Genomic DNA, 22,260 nt, shown 5'->3' with positions numbered 1-22,260 from the left:
CCTTAAGAGTGAATTGAACAAGACAGGTGCTGGTGGCTCTCCCCTGTATTCATAGCAGCTACTCAGGAAGCTGAGATCTGAAGTTCAAAGTTAGCTCTGGCAAAAAAAAAAAAAAAAAGGAAGGAAGGAAAAAGAAAGGAAGGAAAAAAAAAGAAAAAATCTCTAAGAGGTTTATCTTCAATTAACCAGTTCTAGGCCCTGAATTCAAATACCAGTGTTGGGATACACACACTGAGATGCACATAAGCACACACCAAAAAAAAAAAAAGATTGACTAAAACTTTTCTTCCATCTTTAGGTGGGTAGGGACTCAAAAACCATTTGTGACATCTATGACTTTGGTGAAGTATATAACCTGTGTGTTGGGATATTTTTTCTTTCTTTCTTTGGCCAGTCTTGGGGCTTTTAACAACCTGAGCTCTTTTTGCTCAAAGCTAGCACTTTACCACTTTGAGCTACAGTTCTACTTCTGGTTTTTGAGTGGTAACTGGAGATAAGAGTCTCATGGGGACTCTTCTGCCCAGGCTGGCTTTGAATCACAAACCTCAGGTCTCAGCCTCCTAAGTAGCTAGGATTGATTACAGGCCTGAGCCACTGGCCCCCGACTTAGCTATGTTTTCCTCAGAGATCTTTGACCTCTTCTTCCATGATTAGGATCCCTTAGTGTTTCCCCATGTGCCACAGACACCTCTGTTTTTTGTGTTGGTCCTGGGACTTGAACTCTGGGCGCTGTCCCTGAGCTTTTGTGCTCAAGGCCATACTTGAGTCACAGCTTCACATCCTGCTTTGTTGCTGATTAATTGAAGATAGTCTCAAAGACTATAAGCTGGTTTCAAACTCTGCTCCTCAGATCTCAGCCTCCTGAGCAGCTAGGATGGCAGGCGGGAGCCACTGGCATCTGCTCAGAAGATCCTCTGGCCAGTCCCCTAGCCAGTCACCCGCTGCTCTCCCGCCTGGGCCTGTGTGAAGGGCACAGAGTAGGCCTGGCACACAGTAGGAGCTTCATTAAATTCAGCTCCGAGCATCTGGGCGGCAGCAGGGGGCAGGGGTTCCCGGTGGTGCCGGCCCTCGGCCTCGGCCCGAGCCCAGCGGGGTCAGCCGCCTCCACGCCACGCAGCTCTGCCCGCCAGACCCTCAGACGGCCTGGGCCGGGCCCCGGCCCCCGCGCCTCGGCGGGTTCCCGCCGCCTGCCAGCCGGCCCCCACGCCCGGGGGCGCCGGGCCTGCGGGAGGGGGCCCGGCTATCTGGCCGCGGGGTGGGAGGTGACGCTGCAGCCGGGGAGCCCTATCGCTTCCTGCATCCCTCTGCCCGGGAAGGCCGCCGGCCCCCGGGGAGGGTGGACAACTAAAAGCGTCCACCTCTTCCTTTAGGAAACCAAAGGAAGGAGGACGGAGCGGATGGCGGCGACGGCGGCGGCGGCGTGGGAACCCTGATAGCGCAGCACCCCGGGATTCCAGGCCTCACCGGGCGGGACGAGCTCCGCCGCCCAGGAAAGGCGCGGCCCCTTTAAGAGCGCGCGGCCCCGCCCGGCCCTCCGGGCCGGATCCGAATTCCAGGGGGGCGGGGCGGAGACGCGGCGGCGCGGCGCGGCCGCGGGCGGCAGCGGCGGCGGCAGCAGCCGGGACCCAGCGGGCTTCGGGCGGCGCCTCTCTGCGGCGGCCCGGCCCGGCCCGGCCCCGCCGGGGCGATGCTGCCCGGGGCCGCGGCGGGATGAGCCAGGTGAGCGCGGGGATCCCCCCCCTCCCCCGGGCCCCGGGATCCGCCGCGGGCGCGCGCTGGGTCGTGGCCGGGCGGAGGCGTCCCCAGCCTGGGCGCCGTCGCGAAGGCTGTGTGACCTTGGGCGGCCCCGCACCGTCTCTGGGCCGGGCCCCGCCGAGGCTCGCGGAAGGGAAGCCATTCTGGATGCCGGCCGGGGGCGCCGGGGAGGCTTCTCGGGGAAGGCGGGGCCTGGGCCCCGCCGGCCAGGCTGCGGGATCCCCGCCGAGCTCGGCCTCGCGTCGCGAGCGCCCCGACCCCTCCGCTCCGGAGCCTCAGTTTCCCTGTCTGTCAAGTGGAGATCAGATCGCCACGCGCCCAACTGCGGTCGCCAGCCGTGGTTAAGCGGTACCGCCTTTTTACGGTGGTTCCCGGGGAGCCCCTGCGGGGAGGGAGGTGCGGCGCGGGGGAGCCGGGGCGGCTTTGTGGGCGCCTGTCCCGACCGGGCCGGCTCCCCGGGAACCGACCTATGGGGGTCTCCAGCCACCCCGGGCCCTGCTCCCCGAGCCACGCCGCGCGCGGCGTTGGTGCTGCCGCCGGCCGCCCCTGAGCCCGACCCGTGTCCCCGCTTACAGTGACGCGCCTGGCCCCGGGCATGGCGGACCCAGCGGCGGGCATCGCGGGCTCGGCCGCCAAGAGCGTGCGGCCCTTCCGCTCCAGCGAGGCCTACGTGGAGGCCATGAAGGAAGACCTGGCCGAGTGGCTCAACGCCTTGTACAGCCTGGGCCTGCCGGGCGGCGGGGACGGCTTCCTGAGCGGCCTGGCCACAGGTACCACCCTGTGCCACCATGCCAACGCCGTCACCGAGGCCGCGCGGGCCTTGGCGGCCGCCCGCCCAGCCCGAGGGGTGGCCTTCCAGGCCCACAGCGTGGCTCCCGGCTCCTTCGTGGCCCGGGACAACGTGGCCACCTTCATCGGCTGGTGCCGCTCGGAGCTGGGCGTGCCCGAGGTGCTCATGTTCGAGACCGAGGACCTGGTGTTGCGCAAGAACGAGAAGAGTGTGGTGCTGTGCCTGCTGGAGGTGGCCCGGCGCGGGGCCCGCCTGGGCCTGCTTGCCCCCCGCCTGGTGCAGTTCGAGCAAGAGATCGAGCGGGAGCTGCGTGCCGCGCCCCCGGCCTGCGACCCCTCGGCGGCCGGGGACAGTGTCATCGAGACCCTCCCTGCGCCCGAGGCCCCCACGCGTGGGCCCCGAATGACACCCAGTGACCTGCGCAACCTCGATGAGCTGGTGAGCCATGGGGTCGGCCGGGCCCCCGTCCCCCCACCGCAGCCCCCACCACCTGTCCCTGCGTGTCCGTCTCCCGGGCTCCTGGCATCTGCAGGCCAGCCTACTGCATGGAAAGGGTGCATATGCTAAGCGCCAAGTGTATAGTAGTAGTAGGCCCAGCGAGGAGACTCTTGGCTCCTGCATCTCTCTCTTTTCCATACTAAACCTGCACTCAAGCCTGTCTGCTTTCTTAATCTGGGCACCTCCTCTGCCCTCTTTTGCAACCTTCATCTCAGGGTTTAATGGGTGCTGCCTTGGCTGAGAGACAATGAGTGCCTGGGAGGCGCCCCCCCCCCTCGCTAATGGGAACCAGGCGGCCTGTTGGGAGTTGCTAAAGGAGTTTGAACTTAGAAGTCCCCGGTCCCCAGCTCCCTCTTTTCCCAGGGCCTAGGTGTCCCTGCCGCCCCCGCAGCAGCTGAGCCAAGAGTTTCTTATCAGGAGCTTAGGACTAGGCTGTGCCTGCCCGGGAGATGGGTATCGGGATGGCGGTGGCTGTGGGCAGAGCCTGGGTCACTGGAGGCCCCACCTGCTCATTTCCTGCGGCGCCACCGTGGGTGAGGAGGCGGGCAGGGCCTCCCACACAGCCAGCCTGGCAGCCCCAGCCTGGGGTGACATGTGTGCAGTTGTGTGCTCGCCAGGAGGGTGGCCTGCGTTGCCCCATCGGACGTAGTCTGGTTCTCTGCCAGGGGCACACATGTGCCCTTCCACCTGCCCCTCCCAGGGCCCGGCCTCTATGGACCTTGGCAAAGGGGGAGGGCATCCATGGTTCACTGGGCGCCCAGGCTCTGGCCTCATCCTGGCCAGCTTCGTGGACTCGGAGCCAAGAAGGGGAAGGCGTGGGGAGGGGAGGCTGTTGGAGGCATCCAGGATTTCCAGTTCAAGGCCAGTCTGGGCCACCCAGTGAGACCTGTCTCCAAAAAACACAAGCAAAGAAAGGGAAGAGAAGCCGGTGGAAAACACTGCCCCCGTGTCTGGGGCAGCACAGTGCCAGTTTTCCCCGGAAGGACTTCCTTCTTGACCCCAGAGCAGCTGACTGTCCCTTGGGCAGCAGAGGGAGGGACCCGACCCTTGACCCGCAGCCTGTGGTCACAGGTGAGGGAGATCCTGGGCCGCTGCACCTGCCCGGACCAGTTCCCCATGATCAAGGTGTCGGAGGGCAAGTACCGCGTGGGAGACTCGAGCCTGCTCATCTTCGTGCGGGTGAGTGCCGGGGGCGGGGCCGGGAAGGGGGCGGGGCCGGGAAGGGGCGGGGCGATGGAGGGGCGGGGCCGGGCGGGCCACCGACACAGCCTCGACCCTCGACCCGCGCCGGCGCAGGTGCTGCGGAGCCACGTGATGGTGCGCGTGGGCGGCGGCTGGGACACGCTGGAGCACTACCTGGACAAGCACGACCCGTGCCGCTGCGCTTCCACCGGTCAGAGCCGGGCCGGGCGGGCGGCGGGCGGGCGCGCGGCGCCCCGGGCCCGGCCCCTCACACCCCGCTTGTCCTCTCCCCACAGCCCACCGCCCGTCCCAGCCGCGGGCCCCAACCTTCTCCCCCCAGAGGGTGTCCCCCAGCCCCAGCCCCCGGCCTGGCAGCCCCGTCCCCGGCAGTGAGCGTCGGGGCTCCCGGCCCGAAGTGACTCCCATTAGTTTACGAAGCACAAAGGAGGGGCCCGAGCCCCCGCTCAGGTGAGCCCCGGGCCGGGGCGGGGAAGGGGCGGGGCGGGGCCGCGCGGGGAAGGGGCGGGGCGGGCCGCGCGGGGAGGGGCGGGGCCGCGCGGGGAGGGGCGGGGCCGCGCGGGGAGGGGCGGGGCGGGCCGCGCGGGGAGGGGCGGGGCCGCGCGGGGAGGGGCGGGGAAGGGGCGGGGCGGGGCCGCGCGCGCGGTGACTCACCGCCGGGAAAGGTTCCCGCGGGCGGGGGCGGCCCGGCTTCCCGTCTCCACGGCAACCGCCCCAAACCAACAACACGGCCGGGGCGGGTCCCGGAGCCTGGGCAGCGGCCAGGCCAACCCGGCTTCCTCCCGGCGCGGCCCGGGGGGGGACCCGCGGCCGCGGGGGGCGGGGGGGGAGGCGCCCCGCCGACCTCGTTTCCTCCTTCCGCTGCTCGCCGGGCCCTGAGCGGCCGCAGGAAGCGGCTCCGAGGCTCACTTCTCCCCGAAAGCCCCGGGTCAGAGGCCTCCTCGCCAGCTCCCACCAGCACTGACCACACCTGCCCCCCTCGGCGCGCCGGTGATGCCCCCCCTCTTGTTCCCCAACGCCAGGCCCCGGGACCAGCTGCCCCCCCTGCCCCGCTCCCGCCGCTACTCCGGGGACAGCGACTCCTCCGCCTCCTCCGCCCAGAGCGGCCCCCCGGGCGCCCGCAGTGACGACGCGGGCACCGGCGCCCGGCGGGAGCGGCCCAGCCGGCGGCTGACCACCGGCACCCCGGCCTCCCCACGACGGCCGCCCGCCCCCCGCAGCCAGTCCCGGGAGCGGCCGGACCGGGGGCGGCCCCGCGCGGCCCCGGGCGGCGGCCGGGGAGCGCAGCTGGCGGCCCCCGGCCCCGCCCGGCGGGCCCGCAGCCAGAGCCGAGACGACCAGGCCGCCGTGCTGCTCGTGCGCCGGGACCGGGACGGGCAGCACTCGTTCCTGCCCCGGGGCCGGGGCGGCGGGGGCTCGGGCAGGTGCACCCCGCAGACCCCGCGGGCCCGCAGCCCCGCGGCGCCCCGGCCGCCCCGCGTCTCCAGCCCCGCTCCCGAACTGGCTGCCACGCCCGCCAGCCTCTTCCGCACACCCCTGCAGCTTGACCCGCAGCAGGAGCAGCAGCTGTTCCAGCGCCTGGAAGAGGAATTCCTGGCCAATGCCCGCGCCCTTGAGGCTGCTGCCAGCGGGACCCCCACCGGACCTGCCCCCGACCCGGCTCGGGCCCCGGATCCTCCGGCACCCGACTCGGCCTACTGTTCGTCCAGCTCTTCCTCTTCCTCGCTCAGCGTCCTGGTTGGCAAGTGTGGGCAAGCGGGGGACTCCGGCCGGACAGCCAACGGGATGCCTGGGCTCCGCAACCAGGCCCTATCCAGCTCTTCCGACGAAGGCGGCCCTTGCCTTGGCATGGGGGCGCCCCTAGATGCACTTGGGAGCCCCCTGCCGGGCCCAGAACCCACAAGGACCTGGGCACGGGGCCGGATGGACACACAGCCAGACCGTAAACCGTCCCGCATCCCCACGCCTCGGGGCCCCCGCCGCCCGTCCGAACCCGTGGAGCTCGGGGCCTGGCAAGCCCTTCACTCTGTCACCCCGAGAGATGAGCCAGATTCCTGAATGTGATGGATCAGTCCAGCTGCTCCCCAAACCCACTCGTTATTTTCCTTTGTGGCCTTAACCTGCCCTTTGCATCAGGGAGCCCCCTACATACCAGACCTCACGGGACCAGACCCCTCGGGACCACGCGGCACAACGGGACCTCTGCTGTACATTCCGGTTGGGGGGGGATGAGCATTGCTATTTAATTACTAATATTATTGAATGCCTTAGAGGAGGCCGGCCCAGCCCGGTGTCCTGAGGACCAGCGGTTCAGCAGAGCCTCTGACAGTAAAGTTTTGCTCCAGCCACCTGTCTGTTCTTGGCCATTGCAACCCTCAATACAAGTTGGGATTCTGGTGTTCATTGCAATTATGGATTCATCCCTGGCACTTCTGACCTCCTGGGTCAAAGTTTCTAGTCAAACTCCCAGGTGCGCTTTTAAATTGGTTTTTATTACCTCGTGAGAGGCGTGGCTTAAAAAGTGCGTCCAAAGAAGCTCCAGGAGCAGTCTGAGTGCTTCTAATCACATTCATAGTCGAGTCTTTAATCAGTGGGGCAGCGACCCAATGAAGTCCCAGAAAAGGCTGATCTTATCCAATGGGGCGTGGGTCTGGCTGGGTCCAATGAAGTTCAAAGAGGAGCCTGTTGCCTAGGAGACGGGGCGGGAACTCCGGTTGTCCAATCGGGGAGGAGCTCGCGCTGTCCGCTCACATGAGGCTGCAGCGCGCCGGGTGCAGCGCCCCCTGCAGGCGCAGGGCCGGGTGCGCAGGGCGGGCACGCACCAGAGCGCAGCGCAGGAGCTCACGGAAGAGACGCAGCACGTGCCAGTTGTACTTGGCCGAGCACTCGAGGTAGCCGCAGCGCCATCCCCGGCGCACCAGGGCGGCCAGCGCACGCCGAGGTCCGAAGCGCAGGCGCTGCCGGTCCCGCTTGTTGCCAACCACCAGGATGGGAGCCTCGGGAGCGCCCGCCGGCCTAGGTAGTGGCCAGGATAGGGAACCATGCGCGGGGCTGAGGACTCCGCCCCCACGAGTGTTCCCCACGCAGGCGCATTCCCTACTATGCCAGGGACCCACCCCCAACACACACCAGACTCGGGTGTGCCAGAGACCTCGTACACACGGAGACCTTTCCCCGGGCAAAGGCCTGAGCCAGAACCCCGCCCCCGACCCCAGACCCAGCCGACGACGGGGACACAGCCCGCCGCCCCGCGCGCAGGCCCCGCCCGCCCGCCGCCCCGCGGCCGCGCGCCCACCTGTTCTCCGCGATGCGCTGCCGCAGGGCCTTCACGTAATCGAAGCTGTCCGGGCTGCAGATGTCGTAGACCAGCACAAAAGCGTCCGTGTCCTGCAGGCTCCAGTCCTTAGGGTCCGGCCACTCCTGGGGGCGGAGGCCAGGGGGTGCGGGAGTCTTCTTCCTGCTCCCTAACTCTGCTGGCGCGTGACGCCAAACCCCACAGTTCGCCCTCAGGCCTCAGTGAACCCACAGCCAGCCTCCTCTAAGCTCCGGGCCGCCACCTCACGGCCGCCTGTCGGCCTTCGGCTCTCCTTCACCCCGGGGCCTCCCTTCCTTCTCTCACCCCAATCTTCCTCTTCCCCAGACGCATGGCCAAGCCCCAGGCCTCAGCCCGCTGCCCGCAGCTGCGCACACCGAAGCCTCCGAGCACCCGCCGCGCTTCCCACCTGGAACGCTTTTACCACTTATTTTTACTTTAAACTCCACCTTTCCAGGTGCAGATCCACCGCTACCCCCTCCAGCCCGGGCTGTGCATGCTGCCCTGCCTTTTCCTCTCAGCACCGAGGACGGAGGTCTGCCCCGAACCTGGCACCGATCACTAGCCGAGTCTGCCCCAGGTTACAGCGATGAGGGACGATGCCCGGTCGAACACTACCCCCGAGTGTCCCGTCCCAGATTCTCCCCCTACGGCTCCGTCCAGGGTCCCACACTCGCAGAGGCAGGCAAAGAAAAGGGGCGCAGCCGCGGGGCGGAGGAAACGCCCGCCACGGGCGAGATCGCCCTGCGTGGGACGCCCCCAGGCCCGCGGGGGGGGCTCCGACACGCGCCGCGAGACGCACAGCCAGCCGTCCGTCCGTCCGTCCGTCCGTCCCCGCCGGCGCCGGGGCGCCCGGGGCTGGCCGCGTGGGCGCGCACGTGGACGGCGAGCGCTCACACCCGCCGCACTGTCGCACTGTCCCCTCCCCTGCCCAGCCCTTGAGCCGCTACCTCATGACCTCCGGGGCTCGGGCCGGGGCCAGCCACGTCCCCGTCCCGGATGCTCAGGTCGTAGACCGCGCCGTCGAGCAGCACCGCGGGCCGGTAGAGGCAGGGACCGTCCGTGGGCCGGTGGCGCTCAGGATAGTCACCGAACAGGAACTGGCGGATGATGGCCGTCTTGCCCACTCCCGGCGCGCCCAGAACAGCCACCCGCAGGCTGCCCCCCATGGCCGGGGCCCGCGCTGCCGCGCCCCGCGCCGGGAAGCCTCATGGGCCGGCGCCGCGCCGCGCGCGCCCCGCCGCGCGCCCTGCCCGGTGCCGCCGCCCCCCCGCGACACCCGAGGCCGGAGGAGGACGCGGCGGGCGGCGGCCGGGCAGCCGGGGGCGGACGCGGACGCGCCAGCAGCGGGAGCCGGTGCGGACGCGGCGATGCTCGGGGTGGGAGAAGAGAGCGGGCGCCGCGCGCAGACGCCGCCTCCGCCCGCAGCGCGGCCCCGGCCCCGGCTCCAGCTCCAGCCCCGGCCCCGAGCTCCTCGCGGCGCGGCCGGCGTCTCGGTGCCTTCGTCCTTGTCTCGCCCCAGCCGGTGGCGCGAGCGAGAGAGCGAGCCGGGCTCCGGGGAGGGAGGCGGCGATGAGGTAACCGCCGCGCCCGCCTCCCCGGCCCCCTCCCGGGAAGGGAGCCCCGGCCGCCGCCCCCTCCGCGCCCGCCACCAGCCGGCGCCCGGAGCCAGGCCGCCCGGGCCGGGTCAGCACCGGCTGGGTGACCTTGGCGGAGTCATCGCACCGCCCTGGGGCTCTGCCCGGCCTCCCGCACAGCAGAGGCCTCTGAGGCCTTCCCCCAAAGACCCCCTACCAAGTGCCGGACCCCCGTCGGAGCGACCCCCGGATTCACAGCTTGGAGAGGAGGAAATTGAGGCAGGAGAGGGTCATTGCCAAGACAACAAAGGCAGGGGTCCTGCCTCAGGCACTGAGGTCCCAGCCGCGGGGAACACAGGGCCGTCCTGGGATAGAGGCGGGGACCCAAGGGGCTGGGCCGGCCATGGAGGCACAGAAGCTCGCCTGCGATCTTCTGGCCGCCACAAGCTAGAGGTGAATCGCTATAGAAAGACCTAGAGGGCTGGGAAGGTGGCTCAGTGGTAGAGCGCTTGCCTTGCATGCTCAAGGCCCTGGGTTCGATTCCTCAGCACCACATAAGAAGAAAGAAAAAAGCCGGAAGTGGTGCTGTGGCTCAAGTGGTAGAGCGCTAGCCTTGAGCTGAAGAGCTGAGGGACAGCGCCCAGGCCCAGAGCTCAGGCCCCACGACCAGACCCCCCCCCCAAAAAAAAAAAAGAAAAAGAAAAAAAGACCTAGAGACTGGCTGGCCCCACCGTGCAGACCACTGTGAAGTCATGTGTCCCTGCTATAAGACTCAGTGGGGGCTGGGAAGCGCTTGCCTCGCATGCATGACACCACATAAACAGAAAAAAGCCGGAAGTGGTGAGCCAAGTGAGCCAATAGAATGCTAGCCTTGAGCTGAAGAGCTGAGGGACAGCGCCCAAGCCCAGAGTTCAGGCCCCACAATCGGGATAAATAAATAAAAAGACTCCCTGGCACAACATCTAAACTACTCTCAGAGCCCAGATGCCTCCTCTCTGCAACAGGCCTGGGGCTCCCCGCTCCAGGTCGGGAACTGGATATGCTCAGCCCCCACCCTCCCGTTCTGGCCCTTTCCCCACAACTTTGGGGGCTCTCACACTTCTGGCCTTCCCAGACACAACATGAAATGCACAGAAATGTCTAGGTTTTATTGATTGGGGCTGGGAAGGTGGCTGCCTTGCATGCCTAAGGCCCTGGGTTCGATTCCTCAGCACCACATAAACAGAAAAAAGCCGGAAGTGGCGCTGTGGCTCAAGTGGTAGAGTGCTACCCTTGAGCTGAAGAGCTGGAGGGACAGTGCCCAGGCCCAGAGTTCAGATCCCACGACCAGACCCCCCCCCCAAAAAAAAGGTTTTATTGATTAATTTCTTCAACAAATATTTCAACTCTTATTGCTTGCCAGATGCTGAGATGGGTTCCTCCCTCCCTCCCTCCTTCCTTCCCTTCCCTTCCTCTCTCTTTCTTGCTAGTACTGGTCGAACTAAAGCCTCAGCCTCATGTTCTTGCTTGGCTTTATTGCTCAAGGCTAGTATACTAACACTTGAGCCGCTTCTTTTTGCTGGACTTTCTCATAGACTTTCCTGCCCAGGCTGGCTTCAAACCCAGATCCTCCTGAGTAGCTAGGATTACAGGCATGGCCTACCATCTTGTGCCATTTGGGGGCTTGAACTCTGACTCTCAGCAGTTTTTTGCTCAAGGCTAGTGCTCTACCACTTGAGCACCATCACCACATCTGGCTTTTTCTGCATAGTTCATTGGAGATAAGAGTCTCACAGATTGGGGCTGGGAAGGTGGCTCAGTGGTAGAGCGCTTGCCTCGCATGCATGAGGCTCTGGGTTCAATTCCTAAGCACCACATAAGCAGAAAAAGCTGGAAGTGGCGCTGTGGGTCAAGTGGTACAGTATTGGCCTTGAGCTGAAGAGTTCAGGGACAGCGCCAGGCCGAGTTCAGGCCCCATGACCAACCAAAAAAAAAAAAAAAAAAAAAGTCCCACAGATTTTCTTGAGCTGGCTGGCTTCAAAATGTGATACTAAGATCTGAGCCTCCTGACTAGCTAGGATTACAGGTGTGAGCCATCAGTGCCTGGCAGGATGGATTTTCTTAAAAAAAAAAAAAAAAAGTGTGTATGAATGTGGCTTAGTGGTAGAGTGCTTGCTTAGCATGTATGAAGCCCTGGGTTTGATTCCTCAGTAACACATAAACAACAACAAAAAAAAAGCCAGATGTGGCACTGTGACTCAAGTGGTAGAGTGCTAGCCTTGAGCTGAAGAACAGTGCCCAGGCCCAGAGTTCAAGCCGCAGGACTGGCAAAAAAGAAAGAAAGAAAGAAAGAAAGAAAGAAAGAAAGAAAGAAAGAAAGAAAGAAAGAAAGAAAGAAAGGAAGGAAGGAAGGAAGGAAGGAAGGAAGGAAGGAAGGAAGGAAGAAAGAAAGGAAGAAAGGAAGAAAGAGGGCTGGGAAGGTGGCTCAGTGGTAGAGCGCTTGCCTTGCAAGCCTGAGGCCCTGGGTTCGATTCCTCAGCACCATATAAGCAAAAAGAAAAAAGCCGGTGGCTGGGAAGGTGGCTCAGTGGTAGAGTGCTTGCCTTGCATGCTCGAGGCCCTGGGTTCGATTCCTCAGCACCACGTAAGCAAAAAGAAAAAAATCCGGAAGTGGCGCTGTGGCTCAAGTGGTAGAGCGCTAGCCTTGAGCTGAAGAGCTGAGGGACAGTGCCCAGGCCCAGGTTCAGGCCCCATGACCGGAAAAAAAAAATTAAAAAAAAAAAGAAAGGAAGGAAGGAAGGAAAGAGAGAAAGAGAAAGAAAGAAAAAAGAAGAAAAGAAAGAAAGAAAGAAAGACTGAGCTGTGTGCTGGTGGCTCATGCCTATAATCCTAGCACCTCAGGAGGCTGATCTTAGGCTAGCAGTTCAAAGCCAGATGGGCAAGAGAGGCCATGAGCCTCTTACCGCCAATTAACCATCAGAAGTGGAGCTGTGGCCCCAAGTGGTAGAGTGCTAGCCTTGAGAAAAAAGCTCAGATAGCACCTGGGCCCTGAGTACAAGCAGTCCCAGGACCAACAGAAGAAAAAATGTCCTTTAGGAAGGAAGGTTCTAGAATCATCAAGATCTAGGCATTGTAAGAGCACAGGCAACAGCCTCATCCCAGCCTGGGAAAAATGGAGGAAGGATTAATTCTGCAATGGAGAAAGGTAAATCGAGACGCAGGTCATAGTAACGGGTGGGGAGTGTCTCCATCTTTTGAGGCTAGATCAAGGATCTGGATCTGATTTCATTCCTTTCCTCAGCCACTAGGGAACTCAGAGCGTCCTCTGGAGATGGAAGTCTTCACATTTAATGATAGGAAACGCCAGGCTTGCTTTTCCTGACATAAGCCTTCCCGTCACTTGATTTCTCCTCTTCCATATTAAATCTTTGGCCTTGGACATTTTGTGAGCTGCTTCCTTGGAGAACAAGGCAGGGAGTAAATGAAGTTAGCCCCCTTCTTCTGTTGCGGACACAGCAGGTTGGGGGGCAGCTGTCAAGCTGGTCTTACGCCCCTCTCAGCTGCTGAGAGACTTCTTTGCTGACAGTGGCCTCTTCCCAGGCAGGGCTGCATGCCAGGTCCCTCTGGGACCCAGGGTGGCTTGTCTGCCCACGTTTATTTGGGACAATACAGGACACTGTGGACTGGAAATGTCTCCAGGTTCCCACAAAGTTGTGTGCACTCCATAGGGATGACCTCGTCCCTGGGGGGACTGTCGCCAGTGTTGCTAACCTGCGTCCACTGAGCAGGATGGAAATGGGCAAGCCCTGTCCACTGAGGCGCAGAGGGATGCAGCGGCATGGCCTCAGATGTCCAGAGGGAGGGGAGACTGGAACACAGATCTCTGTGCCCTTGAGCCTGACACTCGGAGAAAAATGAGCTTCTCTTGGGCCCAGGGGCCACAGGGCATCAGGAGGTGGTCAGCCGGAGCTCGTGGTCCTATAAGGTTGGGACTTAGTGGAGGTACCCGTCACTCTCGGGGGTGAGCTGGGCTATGAAGTGGATGGCCCTGGGTCAGGCTTTCCGAAGACCAGCCAACTTGCACTGCCTGGGATGTGGATTTTAGGGTTCTTATTGCCCCCAAAGTATGGCTGTGGGCTGCTACATTGCTCCTCTCTCTACTCCCCAGGGGCCTCCCTCCCCCTCATATATTCCCATCTAGAGTTCGGAGATAACTCACAAAGTATTCACATCACCTCCTTATGGCAGGGAGCCAGACTGGTCGCTCTGCCCGTTGTGGCTTTTAAAGGAGACAGACTTGCAGCCATCATAGATCCGCCAGCCTGGACTGACTCAGAGCTTTCTGGAAGGGGAGGGTCCAGGGGCCTAAGGGAGGCACCAGCCTCCATTAGGGAAAGGTTTGGGTGACAACTAAACTGAGCTCTGAGGGGTCAAGGCCCAGATAATGGAGTGGGCTGGCAGGCAGCTGAGCAGGCCCAGGACCCATGCAGAATTCTCCTTCTCCCAGTTCACTGCAGCCATGGTGTGTCCCAGCTAGCCTGGCTCTGGCCCATCCCGTCTTCAACATGCCAGACTGCATCAGCTCCCAGGAGAGAGCCTGGCTCTTGTGGTCGGCCATCTGAGCCACACCACTGACCATGAATTATGCTGCCCTGCCATTCATCCCAGGTCCATGTCACTTGTCCAGGCAGCAACTCACCTCTGACCTCTGAACGGGGGCGGGGTCTGCTCAGATGTCTGAGACTAATGCTGTCCTCATCTGACCAGTCCATGGTGGCTCCTCAGCCGCCTGAGGGCCCTGCCAAGTCTCTTGACTATCAGGGCACAAGGCGGGCGCTTCAGGCCTCTGAAGTGATACCTCTTGGCTTTGATCCCTTCCTCCCAGGGCAAGTTAGGAAAACCATCTGAGATTCAGTTTCTCTCTCTGTAAAGTGGATGGTAAGGTCCGGGCTTCCGAGAGTTGTGGGACACGGTGAGATGACACAAAGGGAAGATCAGGAACGCTAGTTCGGTGAGACAAAATGGGTCCATCTGAGATGATTCCACGCCAATGGGATGCACGCACATACACGCGCAAGCGTGCACACGCTGCTGGCTGTCAGCTGACGACCAGGAAGCTAGGCCTCCCTCCCCTCCAGCCTTCCGGAGTGCTCACATCCAACACCACATTTCTCCTTGGAGAAATGATCGCTGGTGTGGCTGGGACAAATGAGAGATGAGCCAGGAGCAGCTTGGACTGACAGAAGAAAGTGAAAAAGAAGAAAGAGGGAGGGAAAGAAAGAAAAAAAGAAGGAAGGAGAGAAAGAAAAAGAAATAGGAAAGGAAAAGAGGAAAGGAAAGAGAGAAAGAAGAATAGAAAGGAAGGAAAGAGCCAGGCACTGGTGGCTCACACCTGTAATCCTGTTCAGGAGGCTGAGATCAGAGGGTCACGGTTCAAAGCCAACCTGGGCAGAAAAGCCTTTAGAATCTTATTCTTTTTTTTTTTTTTTTTTTTTTTGGGGGGGGGGTCTGGTCATTGGGCCTGAACTCTGGGCCTGGGCATTTTCCCTCAGCTCTTCAGCTCAAGGCTAGCGCTCTACCACTTGAGCCAATGAGCCACTTCCGGCTTTTTTCTTTATGTATATATGGTGCTGAGGAATCGAACCCAGGGCCTCAGGCATGCAAGGCAAGCGCTCTACCACTGAGCCACCTTCCCAGCCCCAAGCCTTTAGACTCTTATCTCCAATTAACCACTCAAAAAAAAAAAAAAAAAAACCCCAGGGGCTGGGAAGGTGGCTCAGTGGTAGAGCGCTTGCCTTGCATGCTCAAGGCCCTGGGTTCGATTCCTCAGCACCACATAAGCAAAAAGAAAAAAGCCGGAAGTGGCGCTGTGGCTCAAGTGGTAGAGCACTAGCCTTGAGCTGAAGAGCTGAGGGACAGTGCCCAGGCCCAGAGTTCAGGCCCCACAACCGGACCCAAAAAAAAAAAAAAAAAAAAAACCCAGAAGTGGTGCTGTGGCTCAAAATGGTAGAGCAGGCTGGGAATGTGGCTTAGTGTTTGCCTAATATGCATGAAGTCCTGGGTTTGATTCCTCAGTACCACATATAAACAGAAAATGCCAGAAGTGGTACTGTGGCTCAAGTAGTAGAGTGCTAGCCTCAAACAAAAGCAGGCCTTGAGTTCAAGCCCCAGAACTGGAAAAAAGAAAAAAAAAAAAGGAAAAGGGAGAAAGAAAGAGAAAGGAAAAAAGAAATTAGAAAGTAAAGAGAAGAAAGGAAGGGAAGAGAAGGAAGGGAAGAGAGAATGAGAAAAAGAAGGAAGAAGAAAGGAAGAGAAGGAAGAAAGGAATGAAAGAAAGAATGGAAGAAAGAAAAGGATGCAGGTGGGGTGTGTAATTCCAGCACTCTGGAGGCAGAACAAAGTGACATGAGTTTAAAGCCAGCCTGGGCCACACAGAGAGACACACCTCCAGCCCCCTCCAAGCTGCTCTCTATGTGACTTAAAATAGAGCATGCATAGCCAGACACTGGTGGCTCATGCCTGTAATCCTAACTACTCAGGAGGCTGAGATCTGAGGATTGTGGTTCAAAGCCAGCCTGGGCAGGAGAGTCCGTGAGACTCTTATCTCCAATAAACCACTAGGAAACCGGAAGTGGTTTTGTGGCTTAACCAGTAGAGCTCGATTTGAGCTGAAGAGCGCAGGGGCAGCGCCCAGGCTCAGAGTTCAAGCCCCATGACCAAAAAAAAAGAAAAGAAAAAAAGATGCATGCCCAAGGCCCTGAGCAAAATCCTCAAGATAGAAGAGGAGAGGAGAGGAGAGGAGAGGAGAAGCTTCACAGAAGCGTGGCCTGCAAAGGCTCCCGTGGGCAGGCTGGGGCTAACTTGACATGGAGGAAGCATGTTGCTGGCAGGTCTCCTGAGAAGGAGTGAGCTCTCCTCCTTTGTTTCCCTTTTGGCCATACTGGAGTTTGAACTCAGGGCTTTAGGCTTGGCTCCCTCCTAAAACCTCGTAACCTGGCTGGGGATGTGGCTTAGCGGTAGAGTGCTTGCTTTGCATGCATGAAGCCCTGGGTTCAATTCCTCAGTACCACATAAACTGAAAAAGCTGGAAGTGGTGCTGTGGTTCAAGTGGTAGAGACTAGCTTTGAGCAAAACAATCTCAGGGACAGTGCTCAGGCCTTGAGTTCAAGCCCCACAACCAACAACAAAAATAAAAATAAAAAAAATAAAAAGTTTTTAGGGCTGGGAATGTGGTTTAGTGGTAAAATGCTTGCCTAGCATGCATTAAGCCCTGGGTTAGATTGCTCAGTACCACATAAAACAGAAAAAGCTGGCCGGGAGCTGGTGGCTACACCTGTAATCCCAGCTACTCAAGAGGTTGAGCTCTGAGGATGTCCAGGCAGGAAAGTCCATGAGACTCTTATCTCCAATAAAAAATCAGAAAACCAGAGGTGGTACTGTGGCCCAAGTGGTAGAATGCTAGGCTTGAGCTAAAAAGCTGAGGGACAACACCCAGGACCCATGACCGACAAAATAAACAAAAGACATACAAAAAAGAACAGAAGAGAGGCTGGGAAGGTAGAGTGCATGCCTTGCAAGCATGAGGCTCTGGGTTTGATTCTTCAGCACCACATAAACAGAAAAAGCCGGAAGTGGGCTGGGAAGGTGGCTCAGTGGTAGAGCGCTTGCCTTGCATGCTCGAGGCCCTGGGTTCGATTCCTCAGCACCACATAAGCAAAAAGAAAAAAGCCGGAAGTGGCGCTGTGGCTCATAGTGGTAGAGCGCTAGCCTTGAGCTGAAGAGCTGAGGGACAGCGCCCAGGCCCAGAGTTCAGGCCCCACGACCGGATAAAAAAAAAAAGTAAAAAAAAAATAAAAAAAAAAAAAAGAAAAAGCCGGAAGTGGCGCTGTGGCTCTAGTGGTAGAGCGCTAGCCTTGAGCTGAAGAGCTGAGGGACAGCGCCCAGACCCAGAGTTCAGGCCCCATGACCGGCAAAAAAAAAAAAGAACAGAAGAGGGACCATTTACCAAAGGGACCATAGAATATAAAATATATCAGCCGGGTGCCAGTGGCTCACACCTATAATCCTAGCTACTCAGGAGGCTGCGATCTGAAGATTGGTGTTCAAAGCCAGCCCAGGCAGGAAAGTCCACGAAACTCTTACCTCCAATAACCACCAGAAAACCGGAAGTAGTCCTGTAGCTCAAGTGGTACAGTGCTAGCCTTGAGCTGAAGAGCTGAGGGACGGTGCTCAGGCCTAGAGTTCAAGCCCCACAACCAACCAAAAAAAAAAAAAAAGAAAATATATGAATGCATTATAAATAGGACTGGGGAACGGCTCAGTGGTGGAGCACTTGTCTATCTGTGCAAGGTTCTATTTATGATCCCCAGCATCAAACAACAAAAATAACACATCATAAAAAGAAAAAGGAAAAAAATATATATATTTGTGCTTGAACTCTAGGCCTGGGCGTTGTTGCTGAGCTCTTTTGCTCAAGGCTAGCACTACCACTTTGAGCCACAGCGCCACTTCTGGAGGTACAGTCTCATGGACTTTCCTGCTAGGGTTAGCTTTGAACCGTAATCCTCAGATCTCATCCTCCTAAGGAGCTAGGTTTATAGGTGTGAGTCACCAGTGCCCAGCCCTATTTGTACTTTCTTTTCTTTTTTTCTTTTTTGAGACAGGAGTCACTAATTGCCTCAGCTGGTCTCAAACTTATAATCCTTTTTCCTTAGCTTCCTGAGTTCTGGGATTACAGGATTGAGCCACTATGTCCAGCAAAAATGTAAATGAAAAAGAAAAAAATACTACAAAAATCCATAAAGCAGCTGGGCGCTAGTGGCTCATACCTATGGTCCTAGCTACTGGGAAGGCTGAGATCTGAGGACTAGAGTTGAAAGCCAGCCTGGGCAGGAAAGTCTGTGAGACTCTTTATCTCAAATAAACTACTCAGAAAAAGCCAGAAGTGGCCCTGAGGATCAAGTGGTAGAGTACTAGCCTTGAGTACAAAGAGGCTCAGAGACAGTGCCCAGACCCTGAGTTCAAGCCTTAGGACTGGCAACAACAACAACAACAACAAAAATCCATAAGGAAAATCCTTTACAGTTTCAATGAAAAGGCTTCTATTATCCTATTTTCATATATAGGTCTAGGAAGTTTTGTTTTTGTTTTTTTGTTTGTTTTGTTTGTGGGGCTTAAACTCTGGGCCTGGGAAAGGTCTAATGGTATTATTTTTGTTATTATTTTTGCAGCTGAGAATGGAACCTAGGGCCTCGACCATGCTAGGCAATATCCTTAATCCAACTCAACACTCCTATTGGTGTATTACAAGGATGTCAATTTTCCATAAGTATTTGGTGTGATCCAAATGAAAATACCATCATTTAAAAAAAGACACAAAGTGGTTCTAAAATTGAAATGTGACAAAGCAGGTACTTTTTGAAAAGGCAGAAGCCAATGAATAGTAAAATTCTCTGATACAGAACAACACTCAAATATAGGTGGAAATTCAGTAAATGATAAAAATGGCATGTGAAGTCTGTGGGGAAAGATGAATTATTCATAGATGTTGTAGAAGCAGTGAGGGAGCCAGCTGGGGGAAAGGGGAAGTTGGATTCCCACCTCATTCCTCCACACAGCCAGATGGAGCAGGAGGAGAATGCAAACACCAAGATCAGACCAGTACTAGGAAGAAAAGATCAAAAGAAAATTACATAAAACCCAGTGTCAGCATGGCAAAGTAAAAAGCAGTAGCAAAACAGGAGAGCTAAAAAAAAAACAAAAAAAAACACAACAACAAAAAAACCTCACAAACAGTAATTCATCAAGTTGATAAGAACCAATAACCAGAGAAAAAGAGGCAGATATTATATAGGCTCACAAAAAAGGTCAAATGACTCTAAAACGCAGAAAGCTGAGTGCCGATGGCTCACTCCTGTAATTCTAGCTACTAAGGAGGCTGAGATCTGAGGATCACAGTTCAAAGCCAGCCCAGGCAGGAAAGGCTATGAGACTCATCTCTAATAAGTCACCAAAAACCAAGAAGTGGCACTGTGGCTCAAGTAGTAGAGCGCTAGCCTTGAGCTGAAGAGCTGAGGGATGGCGCCCAGGCCCAGAGTACAGGCCCCACGACTGGACCCAATAAAAAAACACAACAAAACAAAAACCCAAAAAATTCATTTGAGAAAAAAAAAAAATCAAAGATGGGTATGGCTCATCAGGAGGCTAGGATCAGGAGCTAATACCTGTGTAGCAAACATAAGGCCCTGAGTTCAAACCACAGTATCATCAAAAGAAGTAAAATAAACTGGGTACCAGGGGCTCATGCCTGTAATCCTAGCTACTCCAAAGTCTAAGTCTGTAGAACTCCCATCTCCAATTAACCAGAGAAAAAAAATTAGTGGGGTATTGGAAGTGAAGTGTGGCTCGGATAAGCAGAGCACCAGATGCACCACACGCGGAGAGCCTGAGGCCCCCAAGTTCAGGCCCCAGCACCAGATGTGTGACACCACACCTGGCTTAACTGCACCCGGAAATGGGAACTGTGTGCCCTGCCTGGTGCTGTCGTTCTGGGGGGGTCATCCCACTGCTGCACTTGTGCCTGCCGGAGTAGGGATGACCCAGGACACAGAACAGGCGGAACCATCCATCCAATCTGCAGGGACTGGCCCTGAGGCCAGCCTCCCGGAAGCACCGAGGTGTGCTGATTTGTGCTGATATGAAAACAGCTCCAGAATTTCCACTCCTGTAAACACAGGAAGTGTGTGCTGAGGATACAGCTCAGGGGTACAGCCTACATGCAGCCGCAGGCTTCAGGCCCAGTAGTTCAATCATACAGACAGACAGACAGACAGACAACAATAAACAGGAACATGTTGGCCATACGGAGGTGGGCTACCGTTTAGTAAATACTTCCAGGCCTTGGTTTGGACATGTTCATAGATTATCCCTGTCAGAAATCCCCAATCTATCAATAATCTTTGTCTACTGGGAGGAAAACTAAGGACTAAGGAAGGGTGGGAGAGAAAAAGTATACATAGATGATCTTCTTGCCTGTCCTGAGTCACTTTCTCCCTAAAAACAAACATAAACCACTAGCTGAATGAGAGATGAGGCATGGTACAGGCACACAGGAGAGGCGCCGGGACTCTTCAGAAAGGTGTGTGCTGCAAGAGCTGGGAAGGCCCAAGGTGCTGGAGAACTGTGTGTGTGTGTGTGTGTGTGTGTGTGTGTGTGTGTGTGTGTGTGTGTGTGTGTGTGTGTGTGTGTGTGTGTGTGTGTGTGTGTGTGTGTGTGTGTGTGTGTGTGTGTGTGTGTGTGTATGCACTCATTCAGAAAGGTGTGTGCTGCAAGAGCTGGGAAGGCCCAAGGTGCTGGAGAACTCTGTGTGTGTGTGTATGCACTCATACATGTCCTGGAGTGTGCACTCAAGGCCTGAGTGTGTGTGTGTGTGTGTGTGTGTGTGTGTGTGTACGCATGCACTCATACATGTCCTGGAGTGTGCACTCAAGGCCTGAGCACCTGTCCCTGAACTTTTGTGCTCAACGCTGTCACTTTACCACTGGAGCCACAGCTCCATTTCTGGCTTTTTCTGTAGCTAGCTGGAGACCAAGAGTCTCTTGGTCTTTCCTGCCTGGGCTGGCTTTGAACCTCAGCCTCCTGAATAGTCAGGATTACGGGTGTGAGACACCAGCACCTGGCTAGAGAAGATTTGTGAGTCAGGGCAGTTCCCCTGAGGGATGTGAAGAGCTGGGGAGGGAAGCAAAGGGCATGGACTGGTGGCCCTCACAGCACTTCCAAAGGTCTGGTTACTTGTTTTCTGCTACAGTGAGGTGGTAAAGCTATGTGAAGTGCCTCACTGTCTCCCATGTTTCCCACTACATATTAACACTGCCTTTTGCTGGTCCTGGGGCTTGAACTTAGAGCCTGGGCACTGTCTCTGAGCTTTTCTGCTCAAGGTTAGCACTCTACCACTTGAGCCACAGCTCCACTTCCATTTTTTTGATGGTTAATTGGAGGAAAGAGTCTCCTGGACTTTCCTGCACAGACTGGCTTGGAACTATAATCTCTGATCTCAGCCTCCTGAGGACTACAGGCATGAACCACCAGCCCCTGCCTCCCGTGCATATTTAAGCCTTGCCATACTTGCGGGCACTGTGAGGGTTATGCCCCAGCATCTGAGGTGCAGGCAGACTATCAGGAGGGCCCAGGTACTCAGTGACAAGCCAGCCTTGCCTAGCTCAGTGCAGTTTTGGGCTCTGGCAGCCCACTGTCCTACCTCCTTCATTTTTCCTTCTCTAGCCGTGGTGGGATGGGGGAGGTGACCATGCAGCCGCTCCGGGGAACACCTGAGGCGTCTGGGTGAGGGAGGGTATGTGGTAGGCTGGGGGAAGGGGGACACTTGCAAGGCGGCACCTCATTCTGGTTCCTACAGCAGCTCCTGCCTGGGGCCTTTCTGGTGGCAGATTGCCAGGTGAGGCAAGAACCAGGGTTGTATAAGCAAGGCCCCGGCCTGCTCCTGGATGTGTCCCTAGAGCAGCATTGTGCCCCCTGGGCTGTGTGGCCAGTGGAAGTCCCCAGCACCGGGCATAGGCCACCTTCCAGAAACCCAGCTGACAGCAGCATGTCAGAGGGCAGGGTGCAGGGCTGGGCACAAGCAGAGCAGGCAAAGTCTCTAAGCCTAAGGGGTGGGGCCCTAACAGCTCCATCCTTAGAAAAAGGCTCAAGTTCCTCCCCATTCCCCAAACCAGGAGGCCACAATGCAGACAGATGCCCTGGGGAGCCAGGCCAGAGCAAGGGATGTGGGTGTCCTTTGGGGTGGCTGCCCTGCCCCTCACCAGAGGCACACACTGCTCCTGGAGCCTCTGGGGTAGCAGGAAGCTGAGCGTGCCAGCTGAGCCGGGCAGTGGCAGGAGGGGGCGAGGGGCGGACACAGCTGGCGCACAGCTCCTGCCCAGGACCTGCACCCGGCCAGTCAGGACCTGACACACTGGCCAGGGACACACTTGATGTCACTATTTTTATTCACTCTTTTGGAAAATAAAGAGTAAGCATACAATATATATGTTCTATTTATATATGTTAGCTATGGAACTGCAGGGGCCAGTCTCCAGGCCTGGCCCCTCGGGGCCGTCTCACCCTTGACAGCTGTGGAGGGAAAGAGGCGTCTA

General features: G+C 58.0%; 2 protein-coding genes across 2 annotated transcripts; one reads left to right on the top strand and one right to left on the bottom strand.

Moving 5' to 3' along the window:
* Positions 1-1,611: 1,611 nt before the first annotated feature.
* Positions 1,612-6,591, top strand: Gas2l1 (growth arrest specific 2 like 1). The gene is made up of 6 exons (XM_069994584.1): positions 1,612-1,719; positions 2,331-2,983; positions 4,115-4,222; positions 4,340-4,436; positions 4,522-4,693; positions 5,266-6,591. The coding sequence occupies exons 2-6, from the start codon at positions 2,351-2,353 to the stop codon at positions 6,299-6,301; spliced, it is 2,046 nt and encodes a 681-aa protein (XP_069850685.1). The 5' UTR covers positions 1,612-1,719; positions 2,331-2,350; the 3' UTR covers positions 6,302-6,591.
* Positions 6,592-6,714: 123 nt separating this feature from the next.
* Positions 6,715-8,784, bottom strand: Rasl10a (RAS like family 10 member A). Its single transcript, XM_069994585.1, has 3 exons — positions 8,507-8,784; positions 7,539-7,663; positions 6,715-7,258 (listed from the first exon to the last, which is right to left on the bottom strand). Exons 1-3 carry the CDS (start codon positions 8,723-8,725, stop codon positions 6,991-6,993), a joined length of 612 nt encoding a protein of 203 aa, XP_069850686.1. The 5' UTR covers positions 8,726-8,784; the 3' UTR covers positions 6,715-6,990.
* Positions 8,785-22,260: the final 13,476 nt, after the last annotated feature.

This window comes from Dipodomys merriami, unplaced genomic scaffold (genome assembly GCF_024711535.1).
Source record: "Dipodomys merriami isolate MVZ:Mamm:240054 unplaced genomic scaffold, mDipMer1.0.p SCAF_45, whole genome shotgun sequence".
Classification (NCBI taxonomy): domain Eukaryota; kingdom Metazoa; phylum Chordata; class Mammalia; order Rodentia; family Heteromyidae; genus Dipodomys; species Dipodomys merriami.
This window is presented reverse-complemented; position numbering and strand designations above follow the sequence as displayed.

What these genes read in the sequence shown, in the direction of transcription:
- Gas2l1 (XM_069994584.1), top strand. Translation starts at nt 2,351, where the DNA reads ATGGCGGACCCAGCGGCGGGCATCGCGGGCTCGGCCGCCAAGAGCGTG. An exon ending in TGCGCAACCTCGATGAGCTG is followed by an intron (nt 2,984 to 4,114) that starts GTGAGCCATGGG and finishes CTGTGGTCACAG; the next exon opens with GTGAGGGAGATCCTGGGCCG. An exon ending in GTGCCGCTGCGCTTCCACCG is followed by an intron (nt 4,437 to 4,521) that starts GTCAGAGCCGGG and finishes CTCTCCCCACAG; the next exon opens with CCCACCGCCCGTCCCAGCCG.
- Rasl10a (XM_069994585.1), bottom strand. Translation starts at nt 8,725, where the DNA reads ATGGGGGGCAGCCTGCGGGTGGCTGTTCTGGGCGCGCCGGGAGTGGGC. An exon ending in CGAGCCCCGGAGGTCATGAG is followed by an intron (nt 7,664 to 8,506) that starts GTAGCGGCTCAA and finishes CTCCGCCCCCAG; the next exon opens with GAGTGGCCGGACCCTAAGGA. An exon ending in CAGCGCATCGCGGAGAACAG is followed by an intron (nt 7,259 to 7,538) that starts GTGGGCGCGCGG and finishes GCCACTACCTAG; the next exon opens with GCCGGCGGGCGCTCCCGAGG.